This window comes from Podarcis melisellensis, assembly GCF_964234715.1.
Source record: "Podarcis melisellensis genome assembly, chromosome: 2".
NCBI lineage: Eukaryota > Metazoa > Chordata > Lepidosauria > Squamata > Lacertidae > Podarcis > Podarcis melisellensis.
In genome coordinates, this window is record NC_138529.1 from 8,693,919 (window position 1) to 8,713,314 (window position 19,396).

The window sequence follows — 19,396 nt, forward strand, 5'->3', positions numbered from 1 at the left end:
CCATTGCATGAGCAGAAGTCTGCTTGTGAAATGTTGGGTTCTACCCAATATGGCTTGTCTTGCAATTCCCCCTCCCTACATACTGGAAGTTTCTGAGCAACCTTATTATCAGTAATCTCTTTCATTACAATACACACAAAGCAAAAAGCACACAAAATATGCAAAGCTATTTCCCAACCCAAATTCATAAAGGCATCAAAATTATATTGATGCATATGTGTGTATTATATGCATTAATATAATTTTGATGCCTTCATGAATTTTGACTGATTATTAAAAAATACTATAAAATTCCAAGAACAATTTTTGTGGGGGTTTTTAACATCTTTATTCCATTCCTCCTTCAAAGGGCTCCCCTAATTTATCCTCACAACAACCCTATGAGAAAGGTTTAGGCCATGGGTAGGCAACCTAAGGCCCGGGGGCCGGATCCGGCCCAATTGCCTTCTCAATCCGGCCCGTGGACGGTCCAGGAATCAGCATGTTTTTACATGAGTAGAATGTCTCCTTTTATTTAAAATGCATCTCTGGGTTATTTGTGGGGCATAGGAATTCGTTCATTTTTTTTCTTCAAAATATATTCCACAGTGGGAATTTGAACACGAGTCTCACCATTCCTAATCCAACGCGTTCTAACCACTAATTTACCTTGGTTCTATTGTTCAAATATTCAGCAAATCAACCGTCTAAGTCAAACCGCTATTCCCATTACTTTTGGTGGACAATTCCACAAACCCTCAACATTCTAATTCTCTTCTCCCTACATTTTAGAAATGAGTTTATTAAAATAACTATATGACCAGTGTCCTCCCAAAATTGAGCAATTAAGATTCCTTTGGCTATTAACAGCTGAAATAAAGGCTCACTCTGCTGCTTTGTGCCAAAGAACCTCCAACATTCTAACACCAGAAAGGTGAAATAATTCCTGTTTCTGCTGCTCCTAATATTTGACTCCAAACATCCAGGTTGACCGTAAACAAGCACACAAACAATATCTGATTTCTGTCAACATCAGTATAGTTGCTACTAAAAACTTTATTTTTTAAGAGAGTTTTTCCCCTGAAGGGTGAGTTGCACATTTTCTACTGTACACTACATGGAATTTAGGTTCCTTCAGATAACCTATTTATTGAGCATTCATCCGGATTTGCATGCACAAATCTTATACAGGCATTAGGTTATAGATGCTCTTTACTAAACTTTTGTTCTGACCTGCTACATGAAAAGGAGCTGTTATGTACTGAGTTGAATAGGATCCAAAATGTAGCCGTCTGATTGGTCCTAGAACAATGCAGCAGTATGATCGGTCTGAGGAGTCACCAATCCGGCTCCAGATGGAAGTGAATCCACAACCTGATTGGCCTACAGGAGAATTCTGGAATTAGCCAATCACGTGCAGCCCATTGTGTAAATAATGTATATAAAGCAGACATTCTGGGGGAACCTCCATTCCTCCTCACCACTATGAGCTGAATAAAGAGCATGAAATCCACTCTCGACTCTGAGTATATTTCAGGAGCCTTCATCCTATATCCCTCCAGATCTGCTTGCTTGGTGTTTTATACATCTTCCCATTAATCGTTTGTTCATTCCACACTTTCCAGTGTTCTGAGCCCATTAATCCACTTTAATTGTGCAAACTTAAATTTCCCAGGATGCGCTTGGATCTCTTCCACAGAATGCTGACAATCTAGAGGCACCCTTGATATAATTTGATGTTGTTTAGAACATTATTTTTTTTAGATAGTTGTGTATACAGTGGTGCCTCGCAAGACGAAATTAATCCGTTCCGTGAGGCTCTTCGTATAGCGGTTTTTTCGTCTTGCGAAGCAAGCCCATTGACAGCTTAGCGGATTAGCGCTATTAGCGGTTTAGCGGCTTTTAGTGGCTTATCAGCTTAGCGGATCAGCTGATAAGCGGCTTAGCTGCTTAGAAAAAGGGGGGGAAGGGGAACAAACCCGCAGGAACTCGCAAGACATTTTTGTCTTGCGAAGCAAGCCCATAGGGAAATTTGTTTTGCGAAGCGCCTCCAAAACGGAAAACCCTTTCGTCTAGCGGGTTTCCGTCCTGCGAGGCGTTCGTCTTGCGGGGCACCACTGTACATTCTTGCTTCTATGAACATAAAAAAATTAGTGTGTGTGTGTGTGTGAGAGAGAGAGAGAGAGAGAGAGAGAGAGAGAGAGAGAGAGAGAGAGAGAGAGAGAGAGATCTGTCCTATACCACTTTTGAAACATTTTTGGAAATAAATGAATAAAGCAAGCAAGCAAGGAGAGACATTTCTAGACACAAAGCCCTATCCAGAATTTGACCTTTTTGGCCTGATCTAGCAAGTCATTTCTCTTCCACCTTATTTTCCAGCATTTCAACCCAGGGTCTTCACTGCAAGGCCACAAGGCAGATTGCAACATATCGCACAATAATAAAACGTGTTTCAATCAGCACTTCATCCATTTCAAAATACTTCACATATCCAAGAGTAAAACAGCCATTAGAACACTTGCTTTGCAGAAGAAGAGGATGTGAGTGTACCTCACAGTCTCAGAATTGCAAAATAACTTTGAAACGGATGAAATGCTGATTTTAACAAGTCACTGCTGTTCTGTTCCTGTGAAGAAAGCCTCGCTTACCCAGCGTTCAGCTGAGGAGACACACACGCCCCAAAACTGATGGTTAAACGGATGCCAAGCCTGGTGACAGCTGACACCCCTTTCTTAAACTTCCTTCCACGGAAGTTAAAAAAAAAAAGAAGAAGAAAGAATTAAACCACAACTGGATGCTGAAAAAAGAAACTGCACAACTAGACGCAGCCATGGCAGAGGGCAAGACTGGAGGCGCTGGGTTGTTTGCAAAGCGGGTCCAAAAGCAATTCAGCCGAGCCCAAGAGAAGGTACCGTGACAGAGAGGTTTCCTTTACTTTAGTAACGCTTTGGGAGGGGCGCATAGATGGCCTGCTCTTTCACTTCTCCAAAAATGTATCTCAGAAAGCAGAGATTAGACAAAATTGGGAGGAGGGGAAGGGGGGTTCCCTGCCTCTTGTCCGGATTGTTTCAGTGCAGTTTTGAATGTCATACATCAGGGTGTGGTACCTGTGTGGCCATTCAGATGTTGCCAGACTCCGGCTCCCATCATTCCAGATCACTGGCCAAGCTGGCTGTGAGTTGTGTTTCAGACATTGTTGGGCTCCCTACAGTGTTCTCCACCCCTGCCTTATATGTTGGTCTGTGTTGCAATAAGGTACGCAAAACTGTTTTAATGTAAAATAGGTGTCCCTTCACACACACACATACAGTGGTACCTCAGGTTACATACGCTTCAGGTTACATACACTTCAGGTTACAGACTCCGCTAACCCAGAAATAGTGCTTCAGGTTAAGAACTTTGCTTCAGGATGAGAACAGAAATCATGCTCCAGCGGCGCGGCGCGGCAGCAGCGGGAGGCCCCATTAGCTAAAGTGGTGCTTCGGGTTAAGAACAGTTTCAGGTTAAGTACAGACCTCCGGAACGAATTAAGTACTTAACCTGAGGTACCACTGTACTTTAACCCAGGGGTCAGCAAGGTTTACCTCACCTGAGCCTGTTCACTCCAGTGGAGATCCCCCTGTGGGCCAGATCACGCGCATCCACGATTTTCTGCGTCTGTGCAGACACGATTTCCAGCGCCGTGGAAGCGAGTCCCCATGCTGCGCTGCGCCAGTTTAGCGCAGCATGCAGGGACTCGCCGAGCAGGCGGCTCAGGGGCCGGTTAAACAACCCCACGGACCGCTGTTGTCTTAGGTTGCCAACCCCTGCTTTAACCAGTCTTTTGGCCCCTCTGTCGAAAGGATATAAACAGTGCTTTTTTTCTAAAAAAAATCTTTTGGGATACTCTCATTTCCCTACTCATATTGAAATACTGCCCTTCAATTTAGATTCACAAAGTGTTTAGGGGTATGTGTACCCCCTGCGTCCCCCAAGAAAAAAAGCACTGGATATAAATATCTGTTAAAGATGGGTTTTTCCTCCAGTCATTCATTGTACGAATAACTGTATGAAATGGTGAGTCCAATGTAATGGTTTGTCATTTTGCTTGAACCACCATTTCTATGTTATATAGTCACCGTTACAAACATTAGACTCTTTCGCATAGTTATAGTTGAGCAGCTGTTGCCTCAGTTCTGTGAGAAGGGACAGAATTCTGTCGTGTGTTGGCTTGTCATATGTCAGGATAATTCCTAACATGTCCTGTTTTTCGGGTGTAAAAATGGTGTCGTGGGGGAATTTTGCTGAATGTCCCAGATGCATGGTAACGCGATGGAAAAAGCAGGGGAAACAGCTGCATTTTGCATTTCCTAAATAAATAAAAAGCTCAACTGTTTGGGGGGATTTTACTTTTTGAAATATGGCAACCCTAGTCGTGTGCCCAAGGTATGAGGCAGGTCAAGTGTTTGCTCATTGGCACAAACACTGGACAGGGAGAAATCTTAGGGGAGGGGTGTTGAGTCACTTACAGAAAGTCATATTTTCAAAGAAAGAACCTTTGTGCTAAGCATGACTCTGTAACCTTTCAATGGCCTCAAAACATGTAACACATAATGTTGGGGTTCCCCTCCTATATACCCCTGGTTCGATTTTATCTGACACCTGCCAGCCATGCCAAATTTCATCAAGCACAGTAAGCTGTTCTACTCAGAAGGACATTTCTTACGTAGCACATTTTCTACATAGCTCTCTCCTTTGTCTGCTTCCTCACCTAACTTGCCTTCTGCCGGTGGTGTCTAGGAGACGGTGGCTGAGTAGTCAGAACAGCCATTATTTGGTTTAAATGACCTGGTCATGTCATTACTAAAGTTTAACCTGAATGCAAGAGACATGAGATTACACAAAAGATTAAATTTAGATCCTGAATCTCTAATACAAAACTGAACCTAAAAACTCATCCCCCAAGTGTGGATCCTTATTAGGGATGGGGTAGAAAAATAGGTTTGGTTTGGATTTTAATTTGAGTGTACCTAATTCTCACTTTCCAGAACAATTTGCAGACTGAAACACAGCTGCTCTTCAAAGTTCGCTGTTCTCCAGCTTTTGTGATGCAGTTCTCCAACCAAATAATGCATATTACCAAAATGTGTGCATATAGAATGCATTATTTTAGGGGACGTTGCTTTCAAAAATGTGTCTATCAGGCTAAAATGCACATATTGGGGGGGGGGATTTCACTAACTGCACAAACTAATGCAGAAATGCGGAGAATTCAATGTAAGACTGGAACAAGAAAAACGGAGAGGAACCAAAATACACAGATTTTCCCACTCAGGATCATAATGTAGGCAAGGCGGCACCATCTCTGCACAGGTTTGCAGAAGTACAGATGTTCTGGAAAAACCCTCTAGGGGCGGGGCGAACCCTCAAAACAGCCCAATGAAAACTGAGTATGTTCAGTAAGCACAGAATGCTGGCTGACTGTTGAGAAGGAGCAATCAGAAACTGGGTGGGCTTGGAAGGGAGTTATCTGGGAAAGGGACATGGCTGGCCAAAAACTCAGGACAGGAGCACTCTCTGCACTGCAGCATTTTGTTGCAGGTCTCCCTTGCAGGATGCACTAAGGGTGAACTGGTGTAATATGGAACAGGGTTCACAATTATCAAATCAAATCAATCTTTATTATGGTCCAGAGACCCGACAAATCGTTATAAAGCAATGCACAATTCATACAGCCTACCTCCAGGTTAAACAAGCATTTTGTTCAAAAGATAGAATCATTGGTTCTTGCAACCACCGATAAAAACTTTGCCACTTCTAATGTTCTAGCGTTTGTCCGGTCTTCCAATAGGAACCTAACATAGTGAGCCTCTGATTTTCCCAGGAAAGGTACCAGCAAGGGTAATATCAGTTCAGCCCTGGCTTGCTCATATTTTGCACAGTGCAGCAAAATATGTTTTATGGAATCGATGTCTTGAGCACACAAGCAAAATCTGTCCTGGTAGGGAACTCCTCTCAATCTGCCATCCAACACTGCAGAAAGAAAGACGTTTAGTCTGGCTTTGGTGAAAAGCCTTGGATAATTTGGTACTGTCAGGTTTTTAATGTAAGATGTTCACTTAAAGACATGCCCATATTGTACTCCTACTGCCAGCGGACTACAGACTGTGTGTGATCGAGATGACAAGTCACTGTGTGCATTATCCCATAATCTTTGCTTTAACATCTTTTGGGCGCCTTCATAACCCAGGTAATACAGTTGGGGGGGCGTGACAGACCAATAGAGATGGCTTTTCTAGCCATGGTTCTTCCATTTGCTTACAAACTACTCATTGGTCAGGTGTTGGTACAAACCCTTCCCTAGATCAAACACTGAAATCCTGAGCCAATGTTTTAGGGGCAGCCCACCATGCTTTAGTTGAAATTGGGCATTCACCAGCTTCTAACAGAAGTATGGAGTTGGGGACACAGTTGGGTATTCACAATTAATTCTCAAGCTGTGTTCCAGACTTGGAAATTTAAGTGACAGGCATGCACAGCATAGCTGGATTAGCTGCACCTTGTCCTCCCCCTGGGAGGCTTCACACTGACTGACTGCCTTTTAAATATTATTTTTATAAGTGCAGCATTGAACATTCGTGTTTTTCCCCCATGTATTAGTCATGTGCCAGACTTCAGTCCCCAGCCCCAGTGGAGTTCCCTAGAGCCCTGTCCTCTCGTCTGTTTACTTACTGCCACTTAATGGATCCAAGAGGAAATGCTGTGCTAGGGTTCAACCAGAAATAGAACCAGGGTGATGGCCTCCCAAAATCTGCCTTCCGAGTTGAAGCGTGGTTAGCTGGGTCTGCCCTTAAATCTAGCCTTGCCTCCTCCCCATCGTCCCCGTCATTGCACTATTTTAAAAAGGGGGATTCCTTTCAAAAATGAACAAGATGATTAATACCTTTGGCCATTTGGCATTTGATCTTAATGCCCTGCCATCCTGAGAGAAGACAGGTTATGGCTAAATTATGGGGGAACTGTTTTTTCCCTCTCCCCAGGTCACCCTAGGAAGCTCCACAAGAGGAGCTAAGAACAAAATTACAGTCAGAAGAGATCCTGGAGGTCATTCAGCCCAGGCCCCTGCTCAGTGCAGAATATGCAGTGCAATATGCAGCTACTGTGCCACATCCCTGACAGATGACCACCCAACCTTAGCATAATCATTTCCAGCAAAGAGGGGAGGGCCGGCCACCTCCAGTGGCAATCTGTTCCACTGTCAAATGGCTCATATCATTAGGAAGTTTCTCCTAAAGTTTCTCTCCCTCGTACATACGGGACCGCCTCTGCCCCACGGAGAGCCTCAAAGTCCATAAATAGCAACACCCTAGAGGTCCCAGGCCCTAAGGAAGTTAGATTAGCTTCAACCAGAGCCAGGGCCTTTTCAACACTGGCCCCGGCCTGGTGGAACGTTCTGCCTCATGAGACCAGGGTCCTGCAGGATCTGATTTCTTTCCGCAGGGCCTGTAAAACAGAGTTGTTCCGCCTGGCCTTTGGCTTGGAGCCAATTTGATTCCCTCCCCCTCTTTCTTTTTTCTTTCTCCTCCTGTGATCTGGCTGCATTTTAATATTTTAATGTTTCTATATTTTAATGTTGTATTTTAATCTTGTCTTTAAGTTGTATTCATTCAACTTGTTTTTATTATTGCTTGTTAGCTGCCCTGAGCCCGGCCTTGGCTGGGGAGGGCGTGGTATAAATAAATTTTATTATTATTATTATTATTATTATTATTATTATTATTATTAAGTTAAAGCCTCACCAAAGCTACTGTAGAATCGTTTGCAGAGTCAAGTGCAACCAAGTTTGCTACTTGGACTGGGAAACAAATAACCGTGGATCTCATAACCGTTGGCAGACATTTCATTGGCTACCTGTGGGATTTGTTGCTTTCTCAGCCGGTGTGATTCTAGCATTGTTCTACACCTACAGAGTTGTGGGAAACAGTAGATAAGCTACTTGTTTTGTTCTCAGCCACAAAACCAGGTGACAGTTCTGTTAGCGTGCTAAAACGTATTGCCTGCCCTACTGAGCATTCGCAGATTAGGTTTGTCAGGTTGCAACCCGGAGACCCACGCTGTCATTGTAATTTCCTCTAAAAGCATATGCAGCTGCTTCTCTGAATTCTATTCCTGGTACTTCTGAGCATGTCTTACTTCTGCCATAGGCGCCGACTCCATGGGGCCTGAGGGGGCCCGAGCCCCCTCAAAAATTCATTTGGGGAGGCTCTGCCCCCCCCCCAATAATTTAAGAAAATTATTAGTTATATTATGCTTTGTAAAATCACAAAATTATGTTGGTATTTTTTATTTTCCTTGTTTGACGATAGTTACCTTTTAAAATACATTCAGTAATGAGTTAAAACAAAGCCACTCCCTATCTAGAGAGGGGGTGGGGTTGCGGGCTCTCGACCCATCAACAATCACGCGGGGCTGGCGTCAGCCCCGCGTGAAGCAGGGATTCCCCCTAGCTCATTAATATTCACCGCCCACGGCGGCAGCCAATTGGCTGCCGCAAAGGGCGGGCCCTCACAGGTTCACTTAAGGTTGGGGCAGCCCGGGGCTCGCCCCTTTCGTTCCCCCAGCAGCAGCGGTTTGGAGGTCTTGGGGCCCCCCCCCAATATTTTTTATAAGTCGGTATGGGCCCCCGCCCCCCCAATATTTTTTATAAGTCAGCGCCCCTGACTTCTGCTACTATGAGACAAAGCTGGAACTCCGCTTGGGACGGCTGGTGGGAAAGGGCCTTCTGGCAGTTCCCTCACTGCAAGAGGCTAAGTTACAGAGAACAAGGCAGAGGGCCTTCTCGGTAGTGGTGCCCTCCCTGTGGAACGCCCTCCCACCAGATGTCAAACAGAACAACAACTACCAGACTTTTAGAAGACATCTGAAGGCAGCCCTGTTTAGGGAAACTTTTAATGTTTGATGTATTACAGTATTTTAATATATATTTTTGGAAGCCGCCCAGAGTGGCTGGGGAAGCCCAGCCAGATGGGCGGGGTATAAATAATAAATTATTATTATTATTATTATTATTATTATTATTATTATTATTATTATTATTATTATTCAGCTCCAGAAAGGCAGTTCCTGTGTTCTTTTGTGGCTAACCTGCTATATCGCCAAGTCCAAAGAGAACCATAGTGAACTGACTTAGAGCCTGTGATCATTATCTGAGACCCTTCCTCACGGACCCTCTCCACCAGAGGCCCAGAAGATGGCAACATGAGAATGGGCAATTTCAGTGGTGGCTCCTCATTAGCAGAATGTTCTCCCCAGGGAAGGTTGCCTGGTGCCATTGTCACATATCTTCAGGAGCCAGGCAAAAACATTCCTTTTTAACCAGGCATTTGGCTTCTAATTACGTATGGCCTTTTAGAGTGGGTGGGGAGTTTTAATGTGTCCCCCCCTCCCCCATTTTTAATAAATCGTTTTGAGTTGCCATGCCAAAAAGAGGGCTAATTATAATAATAATAAATACATTTTGTGTGGGTGGGGCTAAACTGGTTGGTTTCCTTTAACCCTCCCAGTAACCAGTCTGTTGGTCCTGATAAATGCTGAAGGAAATCCTCATAGGAAGATGTGTGCATGTGTGTGTTTTTGTTTGGTTTCTGTGTAATCATAATTGAAAATACCAGATGGAAGCAGGGAGGGGAAGGAAACCGCAAAAAAGGGGATGTTTCTGAAGGCAGGGAGTGTCACATTCTAGCCCTGGGTGCCTGGAGAGGCTGTTGTTGACATGGTGGGAGAAAGCATGTTCCTTCTTTGATATAGTAACTTTAACTGACGACAGTGTCAGGGGCCCCACCCCACCCCCAGCAACATTCACTCCTGCAAAAAGGAAGTGCTAGCTAAGCCAGCAAATGCATTGTGGGGTTGTTACAGCTTGCACAATTATTTTAAGTTGGGAGATTCGTAGGAACATCATCTCAGTACTGTCAGAGGCATAGCTGTCATCTTACAGATTTGAAAATAAGGGATAAGCAGCCTCGAAAATAAGGGATCAGCAGCCAAAATAAGGGATTTTCGAAGCACAGGTATGTTCAACTTCTGAGCCCCTCCGAGCCAAAGGCAGAAAGCCCAGCCAGCAGCCAAACGAAGCCTCAAGCGGTGGTTCCCATAGCGCAGCAACCCGGCAAAGCAGATGCAGCAAGGAAAACCACCGTCACCTCTCCGCTGGGAAGCGCTGAGCAAAGGCGAGTCCCCAAGCAACGCGGCTGATTTGATCGGCACAAGGCATGCAAGCTCCACCCCCCCAGTCGTTCTTAGACTCCTTATTGGGTGAGCAATGCAGCCAAGCAATACAGTTGGAGCCTCCCTCCTCCCTGGCCGGCAGGGAGGGAGGGAGAGGAGCTGCTTCCTTTGAAACCCGGGAAATTTAAGGGACATCATCAATAAGGGACAGCAGCAGGACACAGCGCTGGGATAAGGGACTTTCCCGCCAAATAAGGGACAGTTGACAGCTATGGTCAGGGGAGTGGAACTGGGTGTGCAAAAATTAGCTTCCTTTCCTCACACGCGTGCACTTCACAAGTCCCCAATCAGCTGCAGGAATGGGGACAGTCTGCTTGTTCCCTGGCCTCCGAACACAGCTGGTGTCTGGAAATGCATAGTGGCTCCACAGCTATACAATCTATTCTATTACACCAACTGCAGACCCAAGAGCAGAAGACGAGCCTGATGGAGCAAGACAGTCCGCCATCCTGTTCTCACTGTGACTGACAGGATGCCTTTGAGAAACCCACAAGCACAACCCGAGCACAATAGCACTGCCCATACCTCTGTCTTCAGAAGCACACTGCCTCTGACTGTAACCGTAGCATAACTCTGGCTAATAACCACTGACAGCCTTCTGAAAATCCATGCACTCTCCCAGGCGATCTCTCTCAGAGGTTTCCTGTAGGCATAGGAGACACAATTGAACCCTGCAGGACCCCATAGGCCAGGGGTCAGCAAACTTTTTCAGCAGGGGGCCAGTCCACTGTCCCTCAGACCTTGTGGAGGGCCGGACTATATTTTGAAAAAAATATATAAATGAATTCCTATGCCCCACAAATAACCCAGAAGTGCAATTTAAATAAAAGCACACGTTCCACTCATGAAAAAACACCAGGCAGGCCCCACAAATAACCCAGAGACGCATTTTAAATAAAAGGACACATTCTACTCATGTAAAAACATGCTGATTCCTGGACCGTCTGTGGGCCAGATTTAGAAGGCGATTGGGCCGGATCCGGCCCCCGGGCCTTAGGTTGCCTACCCATGCCATAGACCATGGGTCAATTGGGTCAACAAATTAAGGCCCGTGGGCTGGTTCCAGCCCAATTGCCTTCTCAATCTGGCCCATGGACGGTCCGGAAATCGTCGCGTGGATCGCCAGCATGCACATTCGCTCTCTCCTCCTCACACGGTGGCGGCGGCGCCTCCTCCTCCCTCCCTCCTCCTGGCTTCTCCCCGCCCTGCCTAGAGGAGGAAGGGGGCTGGGCTTTGTTGGTGAAGAAGAAGAAGAAGAAGAAGAAGAAGAAGAAGAAGAAGAAGAAGAAGAAGAAGAAGAAGAAGAAGAAGAAGAAGAATAGTAGTAGTTTGGATTTGATATCCCGCCTTTCACTCCCCTTCAGGAGTCTCAAAGCGGCTAACATTCTCCTTTCCCTTCCTCCCCCAAAACAAACACTCTGTGAGGTGAGTGGGGCTGAGAGACTTCAGAGAAGTGTGACTAGCCCAAGGTCACCCAGCAGCTGCATGTGGAGGAGCGGGGAAGCGAACCCCGTTCACCAGATTACGAGACTGCCGCTCTTAACCACTACACCACACTGGCTTTTGGTGCTTGATAAGGTCCCTCAAGAAAGAGGTATACAGGAAAACGGGTTGCCAGTGGGCACATTTGGAGGAGCGGAGATGCGAACCCAGGTCCCCAGATTACGAGACTATCGCTCTTAACCACTACACCACACTGGCTCTCGAGAGCCCTTTTGTGTGCCACTCATCGTCCCTCGTTCATTTTTTTCTTCAAAATATAGTCCAGCCCCCCACAAGGTTTGAGGGACAGTGGACCGGCCCCCTGCTGAAAAAGTTTGAGGACCCTTGCCATAGACCAAAGGGATGAGCACAAGCGCCATCTTCCGAGGCCTCACTGCAATTTGAAAACTTGAGCCATTGCAAAACAACCCCCATCATAGCAAGGACGCCCAGGAGGATACTACACTAGTGGCCAGAATTGTGGAAAACTTTTGGATAAAGTGTATTTCTGAGGTTTGATGGCTCATAACACCTGATTGGCTCTCTAAACACTCATGCTCATTGGCTACATTCAAATGAAGGCAAGCTCGGCATATCAACCTAAGCAAGTTGTGCTTCCTTTTTCTGGTAATTTGGCTATAACTTTTGATAGAATAGAACAGATAATTGAACAAACTTTGTTGCATTGCATTCTTCATTAAATTATCTTTCATGGATAGATATATTTGTTGGTATTACTCCAAATAAAGGTGGTGTTATGAGCCATCAAACCTCAGAAATACAGTTTTCCCAAAAGGTTTCCACAATTTTGACCACTAGTGTATGGTTGAGGGTATTAAAAGTCGCTGAGAAGGTGAAGGCCTGCTTCCAGACAGCAGCTTTGCCAAATAATATTTGCCCTGCAGTGCTTTAAAAAAGGTGCATGATAAGGTCACTCAAGAAAGGGGTATGCAGGAAAACGGGTTGCTGATGGGCACATTTGCAAAATAGTCATGGCCACCACACACATGACCTGTGGCCTATTCTATTGGTTACAATGGTGGTTTCTCAGATTTAATTTCAGCAGTGGGAGGGACTGACCCTCCAGGTGCTGGGGACAGCCTCTGTGGATACAGGTGAGCTCACAGGTACCATGTTGGCACTACCTGAAGCAGGAAGAACATGCATAAAGCAGCCTCAGGTGACTGATCCTTCTAATTCAGTAGTGCTGACAACCAACAAGCAGCAGCTCTGCAAGGTTTCAGGAAGGGTGGTCTTCCTCTACCTGAAACTGCCAGTGTTTGAATCTGGGACCGTCTGTGTAGAAAGCATGTGCCCCCTCTAGAAAGGTTTTGCCCAGGTGTCTTTGTTTTGCATGATGTCACCAACGCGGATGGTCCCAGCAGTTGACGGCCTACCATTTGGAACAAGCAAATATTAGCACAGCTCGCCTACCCTCGCTGGTACCTCGGGTTACATACGCTTCAGGTTACAGACTCCGCAAACCCAGAAATATTACCTCAGGTTAAGAACTTTGCTTCAGGATGAGAACAGAAATCGTGCAGCGGTGGCGCAGCAGCAGCAGGAGGCCCCATTAGCCAAAATGGTGCTTCAGGTTAAGAACAGTTTCAGGTTAAGAACAGACCTCCGGAACGAATTAAGTACTTAACCCGAGGTACCACAGTAGTTTCTTTTCATTTTACCCAGACAGAAGCCTTACTGAGCAACACTCCTTGATATAACCCACAGGCTATTTATTTTATTAAGCATATTTTAAAATCTCGCCCTTTATTTTGCTTCATGAGATCCTAACCATTGGGAGAGATGACTGACTGAAGATCACCACTGTGGGAAACAGAACGTCCATGGAGCATTTATTTAAAAATCAGTCTTGCGCATTAACTGCTCAAGTAAAGTTACAAGCTTTGTGCTGTAATGCTGTACAATCTTTCTTTATTTCCCTGTCTCTGTAGGTTTTGCAGAAACTGGGGAAAACGGTGGAAACAAAAGATGAACAGTTTGAACAGGGCGCGTACAATTTCCAGCAGCAACAGGTTGTATTGCACACGAGCGAGTGAGATGTTCCCTGCTTTCTGGAAACTTTGAGGGTAGTGGGGAATGTAATATTTTTAGGATTGTTCCGTGTTCTCGCAGTGTTTCTCAACCCTGGGTCTCCAGTGTTGTTGGACTACAACTCCCATCATCCCTGGCCACTGGTCCTGCTATCTAGGGATGATGGGAGTTGTAGTCCAACACAAGCTGGAGACCCAAGGTTGAGAAACACTGTAAGACCAAGCATCTCTAGTGTACCTGAATCTGGAGTTGATCTGACCCAGGTTTTATAGGCCCTCTGGTTAGGCAAACCATGAAAGATTCTGGCAAGCCTCAGTCTACAGACTTGTTTGGCCCTAAATTTGTTGTCAAACAGCATACTCTGCTTAGGCCACTTCTCCACATTCCTGTGGGTTCCTGGGTGGAAACAGAGAATAAGGAAAAATAATGGATTAGAGTGGTACCTTGGTTCTCAAACACCTTGGTTCTCAAACAACTTGGAACCCAAACACTGCAAACCCGGAAGTAAGTGTTCCGGTTTGCGAACTTTTTCAGAAGCCAAACGTGCTCCGTTTTGAGTGTTACACTTCCAATTTGATTGTTACGCTGAGGTCTGTCTGTTTTTGCTATTTATTTTGCATTTTTGTTTTTGTGACTGTGTGGAACCCAGTTCAGCTACTGACCGATTGATTGTGTGACTGCAGTAAATTGTTTATTGCTTTCATTTTATGCATCAGTGGTCTCGTTAGATAGTAAAATTCATGTTAAATGGCTGTTTTAGGGGGTGTTTTTAAAAGTCTGGAACGGATTAATCCATTTTGCATTACTTTCTATGGGAAAGTGTGCCTTGGTTTCGGACTGCTTTGGTTTTGGAACGGACTTCCAGAACGGATTAAGTTTGAGAACCAAGGTACCACTGTACTGAAATATATAGTCTCCTGAAGATTGGTATCTATAGATGGAGGATAAAGCTAGTTATGAAGTTTTGGGTTTCTTAAAAGATACTGAAGAAGGGGAATTAAGTGTCATATTGAAAAAGAACCATTGTGAGGAGACACACACATACACAGACCCACAGACAATCTTGCTCCAACAGTAGGTGTGATGTTTATGAAGACCCTGAAGGCGATGGAGCACTTTGGTAATTTTGGACAGTGGACTTACTAGGGTTACAGGATTCCACTGTTTAGATGGCAATATGTGTTACTACTGGTGCAACTGGGTGGTTTTCAGACTCTGGGCGTAACACTGTTATGGCGGTGGTGGTCGGCTGTCTTTCGATGGTGTTCCTTCGCTTACTTAAAAATGTGATAAAGTAACCCTGCTGCCTTTGGAGACCCTTCTGTCCATTTTGCTGAATTGGGGCTCTGGACTCAGGCCCTGAAGTCCTGCCTTTATGGTAAGGTAAAGGGTAAAGGAACCCCTGACCATTAGGTCCAGTTGTGACCGACTCTGGGGTTGCGGCGCTCATGTCGCTTTATTGGCCGAGGGAGCCGGCGTACAGCTTCCAGGTCAGCATGTGGCCAGCATGACTAAGCCGCTTCTGGCGAACCAGAGCAGCACAGGGAAACACCATTTACCTTCCCGCCAGATCAGTACCTATTTATCTACTTGCACTTTGATGTGCTTTCGAACTGCTAGGTTGGCAGGAGCAGGGACCGAGCAACGGGAGCTCACCCTGTCGCGGGGATTTGAACTGCTGACCTTCTGATCGGCAAGTCCTAGGCTCTGTGGTTTAACCCACAGCGCCACCACTACCATGAATCCACAGGCTTCTGCCTTGAGTTATTTTTGTTCTCCCCCTCCTTGTGTTTTGTTGTTGTTTAACCGTTTAGTCGTGTCCAACTCTTCAATGAACTAATAGGAGCATCGTGCAGAAATGTACAGATGACACATCTGACGCAATGACTTCTTCCCTTTTCACTTTATTCTTTTGCCCCCAGGCTGAAGGTCACAAACTCTACAAGGACCTTAAGGTTTTCCTCAGTGCTGTGCAAGGTACAGAAAGCCAAGTCTTAATACCTGTAACGTTTTCGGCAACCACCCCTTAAGGCAGTTCCTTCACGGTCCAACTGCTTCACAGGATGTGGCCTCTTTGATGAAAGGTCATCAGCTTTGCCATCTTAAGAGAGCGAGATTGCCTGACAAGATATGTTTTTTCAAGCAGATGCTCCACTTACAGTTGGCTCCTCTCCAAACCTATCCATTTTTCCAAAACTGGAAAATTATCCCACCCTTCCGTCAAGTGGCTCCCGGCAACACCTCTTGCCCCTTTATCCTTGCACAACAGCCCTGAGAAGTAGATTAGACTGGGAGGTTGTGACTGCTAATGCCTAAAACCCTGAAGAGATTACGGTATGTTAGCAGTGGCGTAGCGTGGGGGACGCAACATCTGGGGGTTAGGGGGCGTAAATCCACGGGTTAGGGGGCCCAAATCCACATTTTAGGGGGCGCAAATTACTTGCCTTGCCCCGGGTGCTGACAACCCACGCTACGCCACTGTATGTTAGTCAGTGTCTACAGCAGTGGTTTCTAGCCAGTGTGCTGTGACACCCTAGGGTGCCTTGAATGATGGTCAACACTGGCCTCTGTCCCTTTTCCCTTCCCTCCCTTCTCTGATGCCCTCTTGTGTCTCTGCCTCCCAAAGGCTTTCACATCTATTTGCAGCAGCCCTGGCTACAAGCTCCCTAGGCGAATGGTGCTTCTGGGGCTGGCCAGAGGGTGCTGGTTGCCAGGAGCTGAGGTGGTCTCGGAATAAGCAAACAAGTGGGTGTGGGAGCCCAGCCAGCCGGTCCACCAGCCCTTGCTGTTGGGAATGGAGTATGGACAGACAAGTCCCAGGTTCCTGTGGGGCGGTGTGAGGAGGCACCTCTCTTTGGGGCATGGGGGGGGGGCAACTCAGAGACCAGGGCAGCGGCTGCCCAGAGGACTCCCAATGAGAGGGGAGAGGAGGCTGAGGGAACACTCCACAAGGAAGGTTGTTCAAAAAAGGGTGAGAGGCTGCCAGCTCTGCAGGCAAGGGGGGACCTAACTGGGCTCCTGAGCCCCCCAGGGGGGCCACAGAAGGAATGCAGCAGGGAGCCGTAGACTCAAAAAGGTTGAAACCTCTACAATATTAAACTAGATAGATCAATGCTCTGACTCATGATAAGACAACTTCCTATGTCCATTCTACTGCAACTCTGGTCATCTCCTTTTAAAAAAGTTTTTTTATTAACAATTTCAACATAACAAAATAGGGGTTTTGGGGGGTGCGCCGAACCCCAAAGGCTCTATTTGCCTGGACCGTGTCACCCCTTAAGTGGACGACACAGAGCTCACCGCCATTAACTTCCGCAGCGAACCGGAAGTCCCTGGTCATCTCCTGATAGAGTTCCTCTCCCACAATTTATGCACGTCTTTGCCAGATCGTTTCTTTTAAAGCTGTGAGTAACGAGACACCTATGGGGTTGAGAAACACCATCATGCCTTTGTGAGGCCCTTGTCATTCCCTCTTTATCACAGCTAGCGGATATTATTTTCACTGTACCAAGCTGTCCAAAAGGAGAGAGGGTGTAGGTGGGTCCAGTAACCTGATTTTAAAACAACCACATGGGGACCTGGAAGAACTGAGCACACAAACAATGTGTGCCGTTGAAAAGCTGTCATGCTTGAAGACTAAATATTTTAAGTAATTCCTGTCAGCAGTGGGGATGTTGACTTGGCCAGGGACTGATAATGACGACTGAGAGGTAGTCATCAATCTTGCTGTTTGCCCTTTGCAGTGATGCACGAAAGCTCTAAGAAAGTGTCTGAAACTCTGCAGGAAATTTACAGTGAGGAGTGGGATGGGTATGAAAAATTGCAAGCCATTGTGCAGGTGAGTGCAGCACATTTCTTAGTCCCAGTTATCGGGGACATATTTTGCTTCATAATAAAAGTGAGCATTCCTACAATGTTACATAAGTGTTGGAATTAATCTTACAACCTTCCTGTAAGATAGAACAGTATTATCATAGAATTGCCGAGTTGGAAGGGACAAGGGTCATCTAGTGACCAGTGTTTCCCAACCTTGTGCCTCCAGCTGTTTTTGAACTACAATTCCCATCATCCCTGACCACTGGTCTTGCTAGCTAGGGATGATGGGAGTTGTAGGCCAAAAACATCTGGAGGCACAAGGTTGGGAAACACTAGTCCAACCCGCTGCAATGAAGAATCTTTTGCCCCACGTGGAACTCAAACCCATGATCCTGAGATTAAGAGGCTCATGCTCTACCTTCTGTTGAATAGTGGGTAGACATAGCAGACGACACAGCGATTTCTCCAAAGCAGCTCTTTATTTGTAAGCTGGAACAGAACTGAACAGCGAACAGCTCAGCCGGCCTGCTTTTATAGGCAGCCGGCTGTCAACACTGAAGCAACAACAACCCAGGGTTTCCTGCCTAAAATAACTGACGTGGACCTGAGTGAAAACTACACACACAATACTCCTGGTGGCCAGGGTGAGAACTTCAATACATAACACCTTCCATGTCCAGATGATTGCTGAGGCAACAGCAACTCCTCCAAGGCCACCTAGTGAGCTCAAAGCTGAGGTAAAGTTTGAGCCAGGGCTTTCTCCAGCTCACAGCCTTTGCTCCTACAAGACACCTGACTCGAGCCTGATTTTCTTAAACTGTCCACTCTTATTACAAATGGCAAAGATTGCAGGTATATCTTCAGATTTAAACTAGTTTATCAATCATTCTCTCTTCCCTGGGAACCATAGTTCCGTAAAGCAGAGTTAGGTAGGGATTCTAAGAGAGGAATATCTGACTATAGTTCTTGAGATTCTTTGTGGGAGACTAGCTAAGAGTGGTTTAGCCCAATATAAGGGCCAAAACAGATGTGATAATCCCACAATTGTTGCTTTGCCTAAGCAGGAAGTAGAGGTGAGAATCAGTGCTGTTTCCTTTTCACTAGGGCTAGACCATGGGTAGGCAAACTAAGGCCCAATCACCTTCTAAAACCAGCCCACAGGTGGTCCGGGAATCAGTGTGTTTTTACATGAGTAGAATGTGTGCTTTTATTTAAAATGCATTTGTGGGGCATAGGAATTCATTCATTATTTTTTTCAAAATATAGTCTGGCCCACCACATGGTCTGAGGGATGGTGGACCAGCTCATGGCTGAAAAAGGTTGCTGACCCCTGGGCTGGACAGATGTTAACTTCTTTTTTGTGGATTCAGGAGAAACTTTAGAAATATCTGCTGGACTAGTCTTGGGTCTGTACATGACACAATTGCTTAGGATAGCAGCAGTTGGCAACAAGATCTTAAAAAGAGGTTATTTGCTCTTGTGTGATAGAGGCAGAGGGAGCGCCTATTGTCACAGGATATAACAGCAGAGAGTATGCTCTTTTTAAAAAGAGAGTGTTTTTATCTCATGTTTTTATCTCATGTTTTTATCTCATATCTACAGATATATGCAGACTTAATCACTAATTGACTAACATACAGTTAATCAATTAATTACCGTATACAAATAGTGAGGACCTCTTCAAACGTCTGGCAGTCCTACTTTAAAGGAACAATTTTGACACAGATCTCCCACGATGCCTGGCGCCTCTGACTATTCTTATGCCTGCCTTCTTCTGAATTTAACTGTTTCCCACATGCAA

The 19,396-nt window shown here is 45.7% G+C and overlaps 1 protein-coding gene across 1 annotated transcript in view; it reads left to right on the forward strand.

Annotated features, from left to right (window-relative positions):
- Positions 1 to 2,662: 2,662 nt before the first annotated feature.
- BIN2 (bridging integrator 2) overlaps positions 2,663 to 19,396 on the forward strand; it is a 40,556-nt gene continuing 23,822 nt past the window's right edge. Inside the window, exons 1-4 of the mRNA XM_081898679.1 lie at positions 2,663 to 2,887; positions 13,680 to 13,760; positions 15,702 to 15,756; positions 17,523 to 17,617. Coding sequence (XP_081754805.1) covers positions 2,774 to 2,887; positions 13,680 to 13,760; positions 15,702 to 15,756; positions 17,523 to 17,617 — 345 coding nt within the window. The 5' untranslated portion in view covers positions 2,663 to 2,773. The remainder of the gene's footprint in view (positions 2,888 to 13,679; positions 13,761 to 15,701; positions 15,757 to 17,522; positions 17,618 to 19,396) is intronic.